The sequence below is a fragment of the Papilio machaon genome, chromosome 2 (genome assembly GCF_912999745.1).
Source record: "Papilio machaon chromosome 2, ilPapMach1.1, whole genome shotgun sequence".
NCBI classification, from domain to species: domain Eukaryota; kingdom Metazoa; phylum Arthropoda; class Insecta; order Lepidoptera; family Papilionidae; genus Papilio; species Papilio machaon.
In genome coordinates, this window is record NC_059987.1 from 2570038 (window position 1) to 2587445 (window position 17408).

Here is a 17408-nt window from a genome sequence, read left to right on the forward strand (position 1 = left end):
CTGACCTAGTGGCATAACGAATAAATCGATTCCTGTCCGGACCGTACAGTGAAACCGCAAGTAAAAGTAACAATACATACGAAGATAACACGCACACACTAAAGCATTAATGGCAGCCGAATTGCGCGGTAACGATAGCGTCAGTTGAAGTACAGGAGTGAAGAAGAGCGCATGTGCGGTGGCCACCCGCGACTGCGCTTTGAGTCCATCGGTCACGTTCTTATCAATTTGGGTGTACACCAAAGCTCCACGTTTTATCTTAATTCAACACTCAATTTGAGTGGAGACAATCTTTGAGCGTCTCATAAAATGACCGTGAAATTATCATAAGCGTATAAGTGCAGTAGGGGCCAAATTAGATTATAGTGTTTCTGATGTTCCACCGCATCGGCAGATTTGTGTTGTTAATACTCCTTATTTCCCTTGACTCCAGGGACTGTACGGCCAGTGCCCAATATGATACTGTTAACAAAATATCACTCAACAGGTAAATTAATTAATTTGTTTTTACTAATACAATTATGTTAATTAATAGCAGTACTTAATGCTCAATGCCTTTGGAAATGTTTGTTCCTTATTAACATCAATACGATAATTGCTGTTGTTCTTAAAATAATGAGAGAAACAATATCCTACTTAGTTATTTTTATACGGCTACCTCCGTAAGTCGACAGCAACAACATAATTCAATTGAAAACCCGCTATTTCAAGTGGTGTTGTTTCTTATTTTTAGCTTAACTAAAATATTTTTGTAATAAAAAACATGTTTATGATTATTTATGAATTGTAGTGTTCAAGCCTGGGCTGTCAAGCTTGGCACGGAGCTGTATCACTTCGGCGAGTTCATCACTAGAAAGAAAGAGGTTCAAGATGTAAGTAGTTTGATAAGATATTTAAGTGTATTTTAAATTTTACCACCTGGTAACATCGAGATCAGCAGGAGCGTCATGTATAAGACAGACTCAAAGAGTACAATAATATATATAGAAAGACGTATGGACAGACTCAAGGTGGCGTGGGACCGCGGAAAGCGAAGGCTTGTATTATAGCAGTTACTACTACGTCGGGTCGCTGCGCCCTTCTAGTTACCACCATACTTGTGATCGCTCATGTAGATAGAAAAACAAAACCTTCTAAAATCTGTTCAATACTTATTAGTATTTAAATTAAGTTCTATTTAATTTTAAAGAGTTTTAAATCGGCGCAAATTGAATCGAGAGATGGCGAGAAGTTAGTGCAGAGTATGGCAGATGACATCCGCGCCATGATGGAATTAAAAATCAGCGCAGTCAAAAGAATTGTAGAGGCCGCTGAGAACATGGCGTTCGATAAACAAAATGAAGTAGTCCCCGAAGACTTTCAGTTCTACAACAGCAAAGAAATGGAAGAACCCTACGACGAATTGACGATGATAACCACAACGCCAGAACCCGATTTCAATTTAGAAAATTGGATAGTACGTCCTCCAAGTAAAAGTGCTCATATGCAACAGAATCCACACTTTTCCAACATACCGGTCAATATTAACTTTAGTAGTGTCCACGTACCTACCAACGTCTATGCCTGGGGTAAGTGATGTCAAAACAACAATTGTTACAATTATAAAAGATTCAAAAATGATGCCATGCGAATCCTTTGATTCAATGGTGTCAAATGTGCTAATACAATTAAAAAAAACTGTTGTGGAAAAACAGGAATAATGAGTATAGCTTCGTCGCGTCCCGTATACTTCTTTTCAAATATCTTGGCGGCCCAAGGTCGCCTGCATCTCGTTACACCTGAAATTGTGCGCAGCGACTCGCGCGAAGTTAAGAGCCGCCAAGATATCTGACAGCTACGAAGGCGCACACGAGTAGGTGATACAGATAGTGTGATAATATGTCTTTGTACATAAGATTTAATAATCTATTTTAGCGCCAGAAGTCATAAAAGGAATCCATTGGTCGGAGGGATTGGACACGCATTTCATTAACAATTATCAAAGTGATCCAACACTGTCGTGGCAATATTTTGGCAGCTCGTCCGGGTTCATGAGGCATTATCCAGGTAATCTTCGCTTGAATTATACTTTTATATCTAATTTAGTTTGTATTTTAACTTAAGAATATCGGTTTTTCTCGTAGCAATGAAATGGAGGGCAGATCCAGTTGATATCTATGACTGTCGAACAAGGGCCTGGTATATGGAGGCGGCGGCCAGTCCTAAAGACGTTGTCGTATTGGTTGATCGTAGCGGATCTATGACCGGCCAGCGGCGGGACATCGCCAAACATGTAGTCACCAACATTCTGGACACATTGGGCAACAATGATTTTGTTAATGTCATGACATTTGCGGATACGGTCGAAGAAATTGTTGAATGCTTTGATGATTCATTAGTACAAGTATGTAAAGGTTTTCCTTATATACCATGCTCTAGAGATATCATTGTGTTAATGTTTTTCATACTATTTTTAGGCAACTCTAGGAAATATAAGGGAGTTGAAGTTAGCGTTAGATAATTTTGAAACTACAGAAATAGCAAATTTTTCCGCGGCGTTGACGAGAGCTTTTACGCTTCTTGAAATGTATAGAAATAACAGCGGCGGTGCGAATTGTAATCAGGTACTTACACACCCTTTACGTCGAACAAACATTTAAAAATGTTGATGTTAAATTTCTGATTTGGTAGACATGGGATACGAGATATTATGCAACATTGCAGGCAATAATGCTGGTCACTGACGGTGTGCCGTACAATTATAAGGAGATCTTCGAGGAGTTCAACTGGAAGTACAACACGCCCGTGCGCGTATTCACGTACCTGATAGGGCGCGAGGTAAAGGTAGTAACCACTCCAGGTATTACTGCGTGTCGTAGTCATTGTGCGACCTGCATAATGTCTTCCTTATTCTTCCGACAGTAACCTTGAATGTGGTGCTCACTTCTTGTTGTCTTCTCTATCTCTTGCTATCCTCCGTATTAACACCTTGTCCTAGGCGAGCGCTGCAACGTGACATAGTGTGACCAGTACTTAGCACGCGACTAATTTTGATGACAACAAATTTAAGTCACGAAATATAATCTATTTGATATTATCGTCGAATCGCGAAAAACTTACTGTGCTAAGTACAACTTGCATTGCTGCGCCTGTTGCTTAGGACAACGGTTAATCTTTGCATGAACATCTAGCTTCTAACTTAGTATGTTGTCCTATCTCCATCATCATACTGCTTTTGCTTATAGTTCTAGTTAGTGGTTTTGTACTGTTTTTTATCGTTTGTGTGAATGATTGTTATTGATCTGTACTGTTACTGTTTGTGGTTAATGTGTTTGTCTGTTTTTTATTGTATTGTAATTATATGAGTTATTCAAAATTACTGTAAATTAAATAAAAAATATATAAATAATGTTTACCTACTCATTTCAACATTGTCAGTGATTGAAAAATGCCTCATATAATTATATTCTAATGTCCTTTTTCACGTTAATATCAACCTAAAATTGGGTTCAACTGGATGTTTTTTTAGTGAAAATGGCTGTTACTGGTTTTTACTAGATAGTACCTACTAAATCTACTTTTTAAACACTATAGCAGTTTAATTATTTTTTGTTACTTTTTAATTGTTAGTTTAAATTGTTATTATACAACTAACTTGTTAAATAATAAAAAGTAGGCAAATAGATATGCGCTATGCGATTTAATTTACTTATTTTCATTTAACAAACGGCTTCTTTTTTCACAAGGCTGTCGAATAACATTGTTGCGAAATACCGCACTATTTAGATACTTAATGTCAATTTATCACGGACGTAATAAATTATGAATTATTTAGTCATATTTTTTATCATGTTTTGAATTATAATTTATTTGACTTATAACTTATATTTTATGAGTATTGAGATTTTAATGAGTTAAGAGTTCTGAGTGATGTGTACTCAGGTAGCAGATGTGAGGGAGGTGAAGTGGATGGCGTGCGCGAACCGCGGATTCTACGTGCATCTGAGCACGTTAGCGGAGGTGAGAGAGCGCGTGTTGGAGCACGTCAATGTGTTAGCTCGACCGCTGGTGCTGCAGAGAGAGAAGCATCCCGTCGTCTGGACGCCTGTTTATGCTAACATTACTGTAAGTACAGAGAAAGAAATTATCCAACACTGCCATTATCTGCCCAGTCACTCTGCTATCACAACTTCCTTCACTCGGTAATTTTATACGTCGTTCACGACTGTCTCCAATTAATTTGTAGTAGAGTTAAAATTGTTATCCTTTTTTTAAATTTCTATTTCATTTTATTCTCGACCAGGATCCGAAGGTCGCAGATTACTTGTGGGAACAACGAGAGAGAGCAGAGCAAAAGGAACGCTTCCTCAGTCAAAAAAGGGACAAAGTTCTTTTTAATTCCGAGAAAGAACAGGATCGAAGGTGGCGGATAACACAGGTATAAGGATAAACTTGTATATCTTCAAATACTTATCAACCAATTTACAGATATCAATACTCAGAAATATTGATGACCTCGCATACTTTACATGTTCAACAGATGAAGCAAGGTCAGTACAGCGAACTGGGTAACTCTCAGTACCAACTGATGACTTCGGTCTCCATGCCGGTCTACGATTTGCGACACAACGAGGTGAGTTCGACAAATAAATAGTATTGAGTTTTTTTATTTTACAAAGTCTCAATATTTCTCTTATATGTATAATTAGGGCATAGGGCAACATCTCTTTAATGGCCCAACATATTTTGTATAAATGTGCTTTTCATCTCTAGATGTTGTTCTATGTGCTCTTGAATTGCAAAATGTCATTGTGAATGTTTTCCAAATTAAAAATTTTTAATTGTGCATGCCTAAATTATTGTGTTAATTTAAATTTTATAAAGAATCATAGCCACAGATTGGTTTTGTGTTTTAACTAATTGGGAGAAAGCCGCTTTTACTGCTATGGTCTGACGACTGTCTGTTTAATATAAATGTGTAATAATGTGCCTTTTTAATAATAATCAGTTTTGTTTAATGGTTTCCCTCAGAACATCACAGAGAATGTACTGATAAATGAAGCTTACTGGGTATCAGTTACAAAAGAGGTACTACACTTAGTCAGTTTTGATGATTTTAATGTAAAGTTTTTGCAAGATACGAGAAAGTTTTTATGATTTAGTTTTTTGGATTTCAGTAACGGTAAAGTCTTATTTGGCCCCGTTAGCAATGCATCTGTCCTCGATAGATGTTGGCCAGCGGCCGCGCCGCGCCGCCCGCGCTGGCCGCACAGCCCACGCTCAGTGCCCAGTGCCCACGCGGCCCGCGGCCGGCCCTGTGTTGTTCCACCCTTTGGCTTTCTGTAGTGTTGTAGTTTCTAATAGATCGTAGGAGTAGACCACTAGGGTGTTATGATCGACTTTTCTATCATATATCAAGTTAATTATTTCCGTGCAAGAAATATAATCTATATTACACACACTTTCTGATAAACAATAAAGTATATTTTGCTTGAATTTAGTAATGTCTTCGTAGAGACATTTTTTAAACATTGATTTGTTACGAGAAGTAAATGTAAATATTTTTAATAAAGTATCGTGCAGCCCGAAATAAGACTTGTATGGGGCTTTTACTTGAGTATCCAGTTCAGTTTTACTTATTACGACTTTTGTATTCTTTCGAATGATATGACTTTTCATAATATATTGACGATTTAGTGTAAATATAAGTTTTCTCATTGGTGGAGGAGACATTTTGATTTCTAGAGCAGGTTGTTACAATGCATTTATCTATATGTTATTATATTTTATTGCATTCGTTCGTCCACAACCAATCGCAGTCCGTAGAGGAGAACGGCCAGAAAGAGGTAGGCCAAAGCTCTCATAGACTTGTGTGCCTGGGGACGGATGAATGTGCCACTTGATTGTACAACAGGACTTTTATTTTGTTATGTTTATTATTGGTGTTTTACACTCTAAATAATATTCACATTCTAAATTCGAAAAATTATTAAATTATAATTGGTTAAGGAGCATCGGATTTAAATTCCGTTTAGTTCAAATTGGGAAGAGTATTAAATTAATTACTTATAATTGTTTAATAAATCCTTCGGAAATAACATTTGAATATAAATTAAAAAAACAGCATAAAAACGAGTCCTGATATGACTGACATTATTCAACTTTGCAAGCACTTTCATTTACATTTCGTGTTCTTTTTATAAAATAAATATGTGTAATCAAATTATATAACTTTGACACTTTCTTACAAGGATATATCAATGAAGCTCCTAACAAAACAACAATACTAGTGAGTTCAGTTCTGGGTATACGACTGTAGTTATTTTATTATATAATATGATATTTAATTTTTTGATTGAGTAGATTTGCTAGAATCCTATAATTACAAACAACGAATTAGTATCCTTGGAAATATGTAGTTTTATAATTGTAATGTCTATAGATATCTAACGGGGCGTAGATGCTATAAAAATATTGCTAGAAATTAATTAAGAAACGTTTTTTAATAATTATTATATATAGTAGATTTATTATGTGACCGAGAAATCATGTAGATAGTGTTACTAAAACAATAGGTTCCATTACTGAAGTTAATCATTACAAATGATTAGAATTTTTTATGTATTTCTCATGGAACATAGAAAATGTATAAAAGAGATGATAAATCATTTTACTTAGTTCTTAGAATAGTTGAATATGTTAACTGAACGATTTTCTAATGGATTTAATCACTTACAGATGAGAATTGCGAAATTATTGGGCGTCGCGGGAACTGATGTGCCACTTTCGGAAATACAAGCGTTGATGACTCCATACAAGGTATTTTCTATACTACCCATACTGAAGGACTATATACCGGTGTCTTGATATCTTACTGTGTGAAAGAAATGTCACACAGGGTGGTGCTGTCTGGAAGTCTCTAATCTCTGTTTACCCTTTTGGGTTATGTGCGTGATTGTTTTGTTATCTTTACTTCAGATCGGCGTGAACGGGTACGCATTCATTGTGACGAACAACGGCTATGTTCTTATTCATCCGGATTTACGGCCCGTGGTGAGTAACAAATAAATATTTTATTTAATGAATAATTTTTTTTTTAATTATTTTAATGCGTAATAATTTTTTAATGATTTTAATAAATGATAACTTTTTTTAATTATTTTAATCAGTGATGAATAAAAAAATAAAATTTTCTTCTGTGTATAGTTTCAGCAAATATTAAAACCGAGTTACAACAGCGTAGATATGTTAGAAATTGAATTATTTGACGACGACCGAGGTCCGAGAAACTTTAGCAGAGAATTAACAGCGGTGAGATATAACTAAATGCTATTTTAATTTTATATTTTTAATGTCATCAAATTGTTTGATTAATAAATAAAATATTTTCGTTTCAGCTGAGAAAGGAAATAATTGATCAGAAAACAGGAAATAAAGCGATGAACGTTAAATATCATTTAGATGATATGGTAAGTTATAATTAGAAACGTAGACATTACAAAAAAATAATGTTACATTTTTATTTTTTCGGTAACATCTATGGTTTTATTTTGTTTGAATTCCTTGCGCAAAGTTACAGTTTTTTCATAACGTAGCAATTCTACTTCCTCCCCAGAAACGCGTATCTCGCGCGAGGAGACACATGTATTGGACCGGTATCAGTGACTCTCCCTTCACGCTGGTGGTCACCATCCCCGAGGGGTACGGCCGCCACCGCGTCACGCCGCCCCCCACTGACGACATACACCGACTCTCGCTTACTTCTAAGAATATATCCGCCAGACAATATCTCTCTGATAAATGGAGCGTCCATCCAGACTGGTTAGTGACGGTTATTTAAAAAAATGTATGGAGTGTGAAGTCTTACCGCTATCTCCATGTTCTCACAGCTATTTGCCATTTTCTTAAGGAATATTTTGAAGAGACAGATGCTTAATTATATAGCTTGCTGATCATACTGATCACCTTACTACTACTAACATCAGGTAGAATTAAATCGAGCAGTAGATTATCCAGTACTAAAACTACTTATTTTTTACTCACTTATTATTCAGGCTGTATTGTCGACACTATGAACGTACGTTCTCAACTCCGGAAGAAGAGTTACTGTATTTCTTGGAGCGAGTAGCAAAGCCGGGTTGGCGATGGCCCGCGAAACCACGCCCGCCTGAACACCATAAGAACAAACCTGGCCATGAAAAACATAATAATGGTAAAAAACAAAATACAATCGCATACTTGTAATATATATTTACGTACACATATTACAAGGAGTGAGAGTGTTGTAAACATCGTAAGATCAGTTCATTTGCAATAATACTGCAGTTAATTTTGACTAAAATATGTCATGTTATCATAGGAAGTTGTTTTTTTTAATCAAGTATTTTTTTAACAGGGACTCCGGACGCCAAGGAGAGGAATAAAGCATCGAATACGACGCCTCGGGTGGAGTATTATTGTAAGTTACATTTGAATAATAATCCATTTCTCTAAACCCTGTCACAAGTAATAAAAACCTTCGAATGCAGCTCAAGGTTCAATTATTGGGTTCAGGAGTTAATCTATCTATTATTCATTATTAAGTATAAATAATTTCTAGGTGATCACGGACTAATGCAGGCATTGGTATATGACGCAAGAAACACCGCCTGGTTCAATAAGAGCATTTCCGATTCGGCGTCAGATGAAAAAGCGTAAGTGTAATTGAATTTTTATATAGGTATATCATTTAGAGCAAACCTTTTTTGTAAAGTAACCTTATATTTACGAAAACAAAAATACCCCGTTTCAAAGCAGAAAATAACTGGCCAACAGAAACATACCTCATTGTCTCAGGTTAAAAATACTTTTAGTGTTGAATCAAAGATCCTGAATATTAAAATCTTTTCTACGCATCGTTAAATATCTGAAAATTATAGATAAGCATTGCTATAATGCAAGTTAGTTTGATACAAACCACTTAATCCTAGTGACTAGAGGATAAATGTATAAAATGAATATATTATTTAAGTTATTTGGAATTATATCTGTATTCTTATCACTGCACATTTTGTTTGCGACACACATTACTCACTTTGCACCAACATTTTATGTTAACTTGCCTGGATAGCCCATTGACAAAAGTGATCGGATTACTACCGAGGTAAAGTATTATTAAACAAAAACAAATATACTGCATGCCTGTGAAACAAATATATAATATGTGTTAAATTATAATATATAATTTTGTTTTTATTTTATATGTGTAAGATATGTTTGATATAATACATTTTTTTAAATATTCCAATCCGATACCTAAATTATTTAAAATAAAGTTGAAATGAATAATGGAGAAAAACTATTATAAATGTAACATGTCATTGACCTACATAAATTTAACTCTTAAAAATATCCATTAAATATATTTACTATAACCAAAAATTGCAAAACACGAGATGTAATGTCTATTTTAATCTTAGATATAATAATATAAAATACCTACATAAAATTCTAAGCAGTACTAAAAGTATAGACAATTTTATAGCCTATTTAGGCTATTAAAAATATCTTTAACATAATTGATTGTAATATTCTCTATGCACCCCTGGAAGTAAGTAATGCAATAAATATTTTCAATGATGTAGGTAATATTAACGCAGCATAAGGAGTATTTAGTAAGTATAAGCGTAGAAAATAAAAATAAACATTATGTATGCTAACAGGGTAACTAACGCATTTATTGTCGAGAATATTCAGCAATGAAATTGAGACGGTACGAATATTTTGTTATCGACTTTCAACTTAATGTTACGATCACCAAGTGATAAATTAATTTAACGATAATAAATTTACTAATAATTATAATAGGTAGGTACTACAGATAAATAAAAAAACAGTTTTGTTCGGATTTTAACTTTATTTGTTTGTCCGTAGAGCGGAATTCATCCAACGTTTCGGGTACATAGTGGCGTTCCTCGCAACTCACAGTGGCCTCACGCGCTGGCAGACACACCCGCCCAGGGAACACGAACCCGACCAGTAAGTCACGTACAAACGAAATAATATTCTCCTTAACCCTCTGACAGTCTTGTGTAACCAAGACTCCCAGAGTTTTAATATCATAGAACAGTGATTCTCAACCTTTTTTTTGTTGCGGCACATATTTAACGATTTAAAAATTTGGCGGCACACAAAGAAAAAGATAAAAATTATTTACTTACTACAACACACTGCATAAATAGTTTATCCACTGTATAAAATTAATTGTATCTATATGACATTTCTAGATGCTAATTGTTTTTTTTTTCAACTTTTTTCTGCCATTGATTGAAATATATATTCATGTTAAAATATTTTTCTTTTTAAATGATATAATTTAATAATATTAACATTATTATATATTTGCAAAATTTGGCGGCACACTTTTGAAATTTGGCGGCACACAAAAGTGCCGCGGCACAGTGGTTGAGAATCACTGTCATAGAATATAGACATTGTCATAGATTATAGATATTATGACGAAACAGATTATGCAGTAAACACAATTGTCAATAAAGCTTTCTATTTCTTTATCATTCATAAAGACCAGAGTTCGGCAAGCAGTTCCCTCGTGCGATAGACGAAGTGTGGTACCGTCGTGCGGTAGAGCAACATTATGCTGAGCCGTTGAGCTACGTGTACAGCGTGCCGTTGAGTACGCCGCGCGCACCGCTCAACGTAAGCGCTGCACTAGTGACGGCCGCTCACGCTGTGCTGCATGGCGAAGGACATCGCAAGGCGCCCGCCGCCGTCGTCGGTTTCCAGTTCAAACACGAACGACTCAGCGAGTGGTTCGAGAATATCACCTCATCGGTAAGTGCACTTCTCGACTGGTAAGAAAGTGATGGAAAAAAAAGTTAAAGGACTGAAAAGAACTAAAGAGAACCATATCGATTTCATTTACATAGTGGTCTAGGAATTTTGTAGGGTTGGGTTTATTAATTTTATTCGGTAGCGTCTTCTGCTCTTATCAACATATAAAAATCCACTTAGATATGTTTTTTACTTTATCAACAAACTAGGATTACTTGCCTGCATTATTTTTACATAATATTAATTCAGTATACATAACATTCTTGCAGTGTGAACATAACAAGGAGTGTGTGACTTGCCTGTCCGACAACTGGGACTGCTACCTGGTGGACAGTAACGGCTGGATCATCGTCAGCGAAGATCCCTCGCAGACCGGACAGTTCTTTGGCAAAGTACGACTATTTCATTAATTATAAAAATGTATAAACATTTCATTCATCATTCACATTCATAATGGTCTACTTGAGTATTCCTGATATGTCGTGTTCAAGAATCGTTAGGATTTTTTTGAAAGAACATGCAAATGTATTTTATTACTGTAATTACTATGTGCTACTTCTAGAGTGGACAAACCATTACTATGATTTTTATTAGTAAAGAATTCTTATGTCATAATGAGCATATTAATACTACAGTTCAGGTCAGACATAATGTTGCGTCTGGTGGAGGACGAGGTTTACCGCACTGTGCACATCGTCGACTATCAGGCGGTCTGCTTTCGCGAGAAGAACACCACTAATCCAGCATCTATTTTAATAACGGTAAGACATGTGAATTTACAATAAGGAAATAGCCGTTATTTATAATATGGACTACTGATTGATTATTGAAGACTATACCCATGCAACTAATTAAAATTACTTGAAGTATTTTTTAGATTTACTTAATTAAATATAATCGGATTTGAATGTTTTCAGCCATTAGAAAACCTGCGTTTGATTTTAGCATGGTTTATAACAACTACGATCTGGACATATAATTCCATTAGTTCAACTCTAGCGCAGGCATCAAGTTATTCCTTTGATGACGGTAAGGGTCTGGTGCTATTCATACTCGCACCTACTATGCAAATGTTTTTAACTTTAATTTCAATTTTTACAAATTATTTTCAACTTTTTAAAAATAACATGCAGATGTTTGTAAACATTCATGTTTTTAAAGTAAAATTCAAACTTAACAATCTTAATTTCACGGGGATTTCGACTGCAGGTGATTTCTAGTTTTAAAGTAAAACGCGAGAGAGGTGTGTCAGGAATGCGCCAAATGAAGGACTGTGGTCTCTGTCTAAACCTCTGGGTTACGAGATTGCGTTACGTTTGCGATGTTGTTTTAAAGTCCGAATAAAATTTCGTATAAATTGAATTTGATTTGTAAAAATTGAATTATAGGTTAACATATGTGTTCCGGTTACTACCTTCTAGAAGATTCGCGGTCGATGTTGCTCTTGAGCATTGTCAGCATGTTCTGTGCAATTTGCATGAGAGGGCGGGGGCACTATGCTGATACAATATTGTCAAATATAAGCTTAATTTTAGAGATATAATTATATCCTGCGTCTTCACCTTTTACTATCAATATGTTAGTTATGAATAAAAACAAATTTATAGAATTAGTAACGTAGGAACTGCGTTGAAATATTTGTTTAAAATTAATTATAGATTAATATACTATATTTAAATGGAGTATTATACAATTATAAAAATATAGGCAAAAAAATGAAAATGACAAATAATTTGGAAAACTTAATTATTTTCCACTATATTTGATCTAATATTCTTTAACACCTAATCCACAATGGGTACTTGTGAGTGCACTCTCGAATTTAAAAAATTTAGCTGAAATCAAAATTTAATTAATGGAGTCATATTGGAACGTAGTTATGTGTTTAATAAAGTAGTAATGGCTCCATCTTGTTTTCAGAGTATGTAACACCCACCGGTGAGTTCATAGACCGAGCACAGTAGCGTCGCCTAACGGCACTGTATTGAACTAATCCAGTATTTGGATTTCAATATTCGCCTCGTAGATATAATATGGTTCCTGAATGCGCATGGATATTTATACATTTTTAAATACCCTCAAACATTTTTTAAATCATTGTCAAGTTCGGTCATACTGTGACACTCATTTATATACATTTTGGGAGCCTTGGCTACTGAACTAGTTCACCCTGTATTTCAGGAGCCAAATATTATTTAAATTACCTTCAAATTTATTATCATAATCGTTCTGTTATTCATAAAATATATGAAAAAGTATTGGCGCTATAAAATTATGTAATCATTGTAACTACATTATTCGATGCATGTTATTTATTTATGTATTTCAATGTCGCTTCTGTGTTATATACATTTATATATTTACATAATGTAAATTGTAAGTATTTGAGGGCAGCTTTATCTTGGGTACATCTAATAAATCGCTTGTATTTTTCAAACTCAAGGTGCGGTTCATCGTCGACTCATGTTCTATTCTTAGCATGACTGTATTCAACGATGTTCGTCTTACATACTTACACTTATTTAGCTAAATGACAGTCTTGCGTTTTTAATCAACAATTCAAAATACAATTTATTAGAACATTCAATAATTTAAGTAAATTGAATAGATTGACATTACAGCTAAATAACTTACGCGACTCCTTAATTACAAATACTATAGATTAATTATATGGGAAAAGCAGGAACTGTTTCTGGTATATAAGATATTTTTGCTTTGGCAATGCCCTTGTAATATACCAATATAATTAATCAATAGTCAAACATTATATTTTATTCTCAGTGGTCACCAAACTGCATGACCAAAAATATACTATTGTTTTCCTCTAACATTAATTTTATTACACAGTTGCGTACCAGAATTACGAAAACGATGAGGATACTGATGACCCGTACATGTCACGGCAACCTTCCAGGATTATGGAAAGAGATTTTGAAAAGTTGGTCCTTATAAACCGGACAAGACCGACGCCTTGCGATCGAGAAATGTTTCTCTACCAATTGGAATACAAAAACATAGACGAGAAATTAAATAAACCTGTCAAAGATTGTGAAAGACCGTTCTACGCTCAGCTGGTGAATTATACGAATATGTTATTGATAGTCGTTGACGCGATGTGCCCGAAAGTTGAGGCTTCCATATTGCCGATAGAGCCCTCCGAAGTGCAGTACAATGAATCTTTGCCGTGTTTGAAACATAAGCATCCGCTTTATAGACGACAACCGACATCTTGTATAAGAAATCATACTGAAGTAAGTGTTTTAAATTAGACATCAGTACATTTTCTGTGACATGGTAGCCACGTAACAGCAGCATAATTGTCTGGAGACCGATGGTCGACGTTATTAAGGGTCACAAAGGATCGATCTTCTAAGAAATTCTTCAACAAAAGATATATAAATAACAACTTTATTTCAACAATAATGAAATTAAAATATAATCTTTACGGTTATAAATCTCGTTTACTCTCTTACGAATAAGGACCAAAGTGCAAATTAACATTTTTCAGGAGGGCTTTCAAAGTTTTAACCATATAGGAAAACACGCCGCATAGGCTCTTTTACTTAGCAAAAAAACGCGTTTACACCTGTAAATGTGTATATGTGTTTAGTGCATATTGTTAACTAGATTAAGACGTAGCTGGTAACATAAAAAATTAAAAATCATCAATTTGTTACTTTGGCCTTTATACATAGGTCCCATTGATATGTTATTTGTAATCGATTGATACAACCTCAATAATGTAAACCTTTGTTTTTCCAGGAAAGTAACATAGATATGTGCGGTCGCGGGAGTCTGCCTCAGAAGAACATATTCTGGATACCTTTAGTAGCTTTAATGTTATATAGTTATTTAACATAAACACGGATTTGAACCAAAAAAAAATACAAAATAGATAAATCGATATTTACAAACATGTTAGCAATTTATGGACATTTTATTTAAACAAAGTAGAGATTCGCTAAATATTTGTTAATAAATAAAATAGTCTATTTAGAAAAAAAAACAAAATACCTTTTTAAGAAAGTTGATAAATAATAGATTTTTTCTGTTTATTTAGTAGTATACCGATAATTAAACATGTCGACTTCACATATCATTAAGAGTAGTAGTTTTAATTCCCACTTTCAATAGATAAAGTTCCAAAGGTGCCACAGATTAATATCTTGTGTACTATGTATCTAGCATATCAGAAATCAATTGATATTTTTTAATTCTACGATAATGTTACAAAATCGTATAAATAAGTTAAAACTTTAAAACATTGGTACAATAATTAATTATAATTAGCTTTTGTAACAAATCAGCTTCTCATTTTAAGTCATAAAAATACTGTTTTTTTCGTAGTCCAATTGTTTAGCTTCATATTTGATTAACTAAAATAAAGTTGATCTCTGTTTCCGTCCTGGGTCATTTTATTACTTTATACTAGGATGGAATATTCTTTGAATCTAATCTTGTTTATATTTAGTTTTTTTTTTAAAATTTTACTGTTAAAACTTATTGTTTTATGAATCCTAAACTTAGATATTGATATTCATAGATTAAGTATTTTTAATCTTTGTCTTTTATCTATAAAACTAGTAAATGTTAAATATTTATTTTCCATTTAAATATTGTGATTGTTTATTTGGTACAAAATAAATACTTGTTGTCATATAACAATATTTTATTTAATACATTAAATTTAATCTAATCTTGTTATATTTCTAAATAGGAAGGACTGGGACAAATATCATGAATTAAATTATAAAACATTTTATTCTTAACACAACTAATTATAACACTGCATAAATATTTTTTAATTATTATCTGAAGACTCTTGTTTTTGTCGATTGATAAAGTCATTAATTTCAGACATAATTATTTGGTATCTTTGATGTCTGAGCAGCGATGTCTGTAATTGCTCCAATGGTTCTCCACCTTCCATGAAACCCTTCAGATTATGAAGACTTCCACCACCATCTCTATGCTCCGTGACACGATCTTGTGGGTAGTTATATGTCCTTATTTTCTCATTTCTATTCATTGAACCAACCTGGAAATAGAAAGGTAAGCTTAAGTTACTTAATGGTGTACTTAGAATTAGGTAATGTAGCAGTTTCACAAATTATAAAAGGATAGTAGTTTAGTGGGAAAATGAGGTACAAAAATGGAAGTAAACAGATGGGACAGAAAAAGCAAGCTTGCATGCTTCCTGGTTCCTATACAGAAAATAAAAATCAAAACAAAAAGCTATTATCACTACTTTTGATCTGTAACCTTTGGAATACTACCTTGGTTTATAACAAGTCACAAAAAAGATATGTGCTAAACAATAACAATATTATTTAATTTTACAGTAGAATAATATAACCTGTGATTTGCGTTCAGAATTAATTTTACTGGACTGCTCTTCTAACTGCTTTTGTAGTAACAATGTCCTTAATTTCTGTAGTGCAATCTGTTTGTTTTTAATTTGAGATCTCCCTTCTTGACATTCAACAACTGTTCCGGTTGGTATGTGCAGAATTCTGACAGCACTGTCAGTTGTGTTAACATGCTGACCACCAGCACCACTCGCTCTCTTTGTTTCTATTGTTAAATCACGATCAGGAATATCCAGTTCAACCTCAGTAGGCTGCGGAAGGACCGCAACTGATACAGTACTTGTATGTATGCGACCTCCTTTTTCAGTTACTGGAATCCTTTGAACACGATGAACTCCTGCCTCCATCCTCATTAATTCAGGGGCACCGTAACCATTGATTAGCATTGATCCTTTTCGTATACCACCAATATCAGATGGCTCTAAAGATGCTATATTAACCTCCCAATCCTTGTAATTGGCATAAGATTCATATAGAGCGAATAGTTCTCTGGCGAATAACATAGCTTCTTGTCCACCTGCACCAGCTACAACTTCCACCATCACACCTCCTTCTGTCAAATAAGGTTCTAGCAGTATTGATTGCAACTCGTTGTCTATTTCTTTGACACGCATCAAATACAATTGAGCCTCTTCTTTAATTAATTTTTTCATTTCATCATCTTGAGCATCTCGTTTATTTAGTTCTTTTAGAGACTCGATACTGTCGAACAAGGCAATCCTTTGATCAAGTACATTCACTATTGGTTTTATTTCGTGAAGTCGTTTTGCCTCTTCCATCGTTCGTCGAGATTTTATATGTAAATTGTCATGTTCAACCATTAAACTTTTAAGAAATGTTTGAACTGCTGGATCCGACAAATTAATATTATTTTGGGAACTGTATTTTCGATATAACAATACATTTTCTATTTTAAATATTGATCGTAAAGAAGAAAATCGTGATAACATTATTTCAAACTATTGTGTACAATATATAAAGTTAACAGCACAAACTTTCACTTGCGGAAAATTATCAATTTTCGGGTTTTTGAACTTAATATTATAGACGCTAATATATTTAAAACATAAATTTAATGATGCATAAACATTGTATAACCTGGAATTCAATTTTTGACATTGATTACATGACACTTGACACTGACGTTTACTGGCAGTTTTACAAAATTAAACAAAAGCTATGAAAAAGAAATAAAATCACACTCGTTTATGAAAATTAATTTTTTAACTT

At 34.0% G+C, this 17408-nt stretch overlaps 2 protein-coding genes across 9 annotated transcripts; one reads left to right on the forward strand and one right to left on the reverse strand.

Moving 5' to 3' along the window:
• The first annotated feature begins 127 nt into the window (after positions 1-127).
• On the forward strand, positions 128-14764 carry LOC106709292 (voltage-dependent calcium channel subunit alpha-2/delta-3). Of its 8 annotated transcripts, none has more exons than XM_014501061.2 (28): positions 128-487; positions 791-872; positions 1190-1568; positions 1915-2046; positions 2124-2383; positions 2457-2603; positions 2704-2823; positions 3922-4104; positions 4283-4417; positions 4520-4612; positions 5011-5067; positions 5799-5825; positions 6718-6798; positions 6958-7032; positions 7186-7290; positions 7377-7448; positions 7595-7800; positions 8034-8191; positions 8375-8437; positions 8579-8672; positions 9892-9996; positions 10542-10809; positions 11079-11201; positions 11445-11570; positions 11727-11838; positions 12730-12747; positions 13657-14060; positions 14572-14764. In XM_014501061.2, exons 1-28 carry the CDS (start codon positions 375-377, stop codon positions 14668-14670), a joined length of 3837 nt encoding a protein of 1278 aa, XP_014356547.2. In that variant the 5' UTR covers positions 128-374; the 3' UTR covers positions 14671-14764. The 8 variants fall into 8 exon arrangements, with proteins under 8 accessions (XP_014356547.2, XP_014356548.2, XP_014356549.2 ...); XM_014501062.2 differs by having other exon boundaries at positions 2704-2817; XM_014501063.2 differs by lacking the exon at positions 12730-12747.
• Positions 14765-15599: 835 nt separating this feature from the next.
• Positions 15600-17197, reverse strand: LOC106709277 (peptide chain release factor 1-like, mitochondrial). The gene is made up of 2 exons (XM_014501046.2): positions 16166-17197; positions 15600-15847 (listed from the first exon to the last, which is right to left on the reverse strand). The coding sequence occupies exons 1-2, from the start codon at positions 17126-17128 to the stop codon at positions 15611-15613; spliced, it is 1200 nt and encodes a 399-aa protein (XP_014356532.2). The 5' UTR covers positions 17129-17197; the 3' UTR covers positions 15600-15610.
• Between the last annotated feature and the right edge of the window lie 211 nt (positions 17198-17408).

Bases quoted from the DNA above. Each gene is read 5' to 3' on its own strand.
- LOC106709277 (XM_014501046.2), bottom strand. From the start codon at position 17,128: ATGTTATCACGATTTTCTTCTTTACGATCAATATTTAAAATAGAAAAT. The intron at 15,848-16,165 runs GTTATATTATTC...TTCTATTTCCAG, and splicing joins ATTCTGAACGCAAATCACAG to GTTGGTTCAATGAATAGAAA.
- LOC106709292 (XM_014501061.2), top strand. From the start codon at position 375: ATGTTCCACCGCATCGGCAGATTTGTGTTGTTAATACTCCTTATTTCC. The intron at 7,033-7,185 runs GTGAGTAACAAA...TTCTGTGTATAG, and splicing joins ATCCGGATTTACGGCCCGTG to TTTCAGCAAATATTAAAACC. The intron at 8,438-8,578 runs GTAAGTTACATT...AATAATTTCTAG, and splicing joins GCCTCGGGTGGAGTATTATT to GTGATCACGGACTAATGCAG.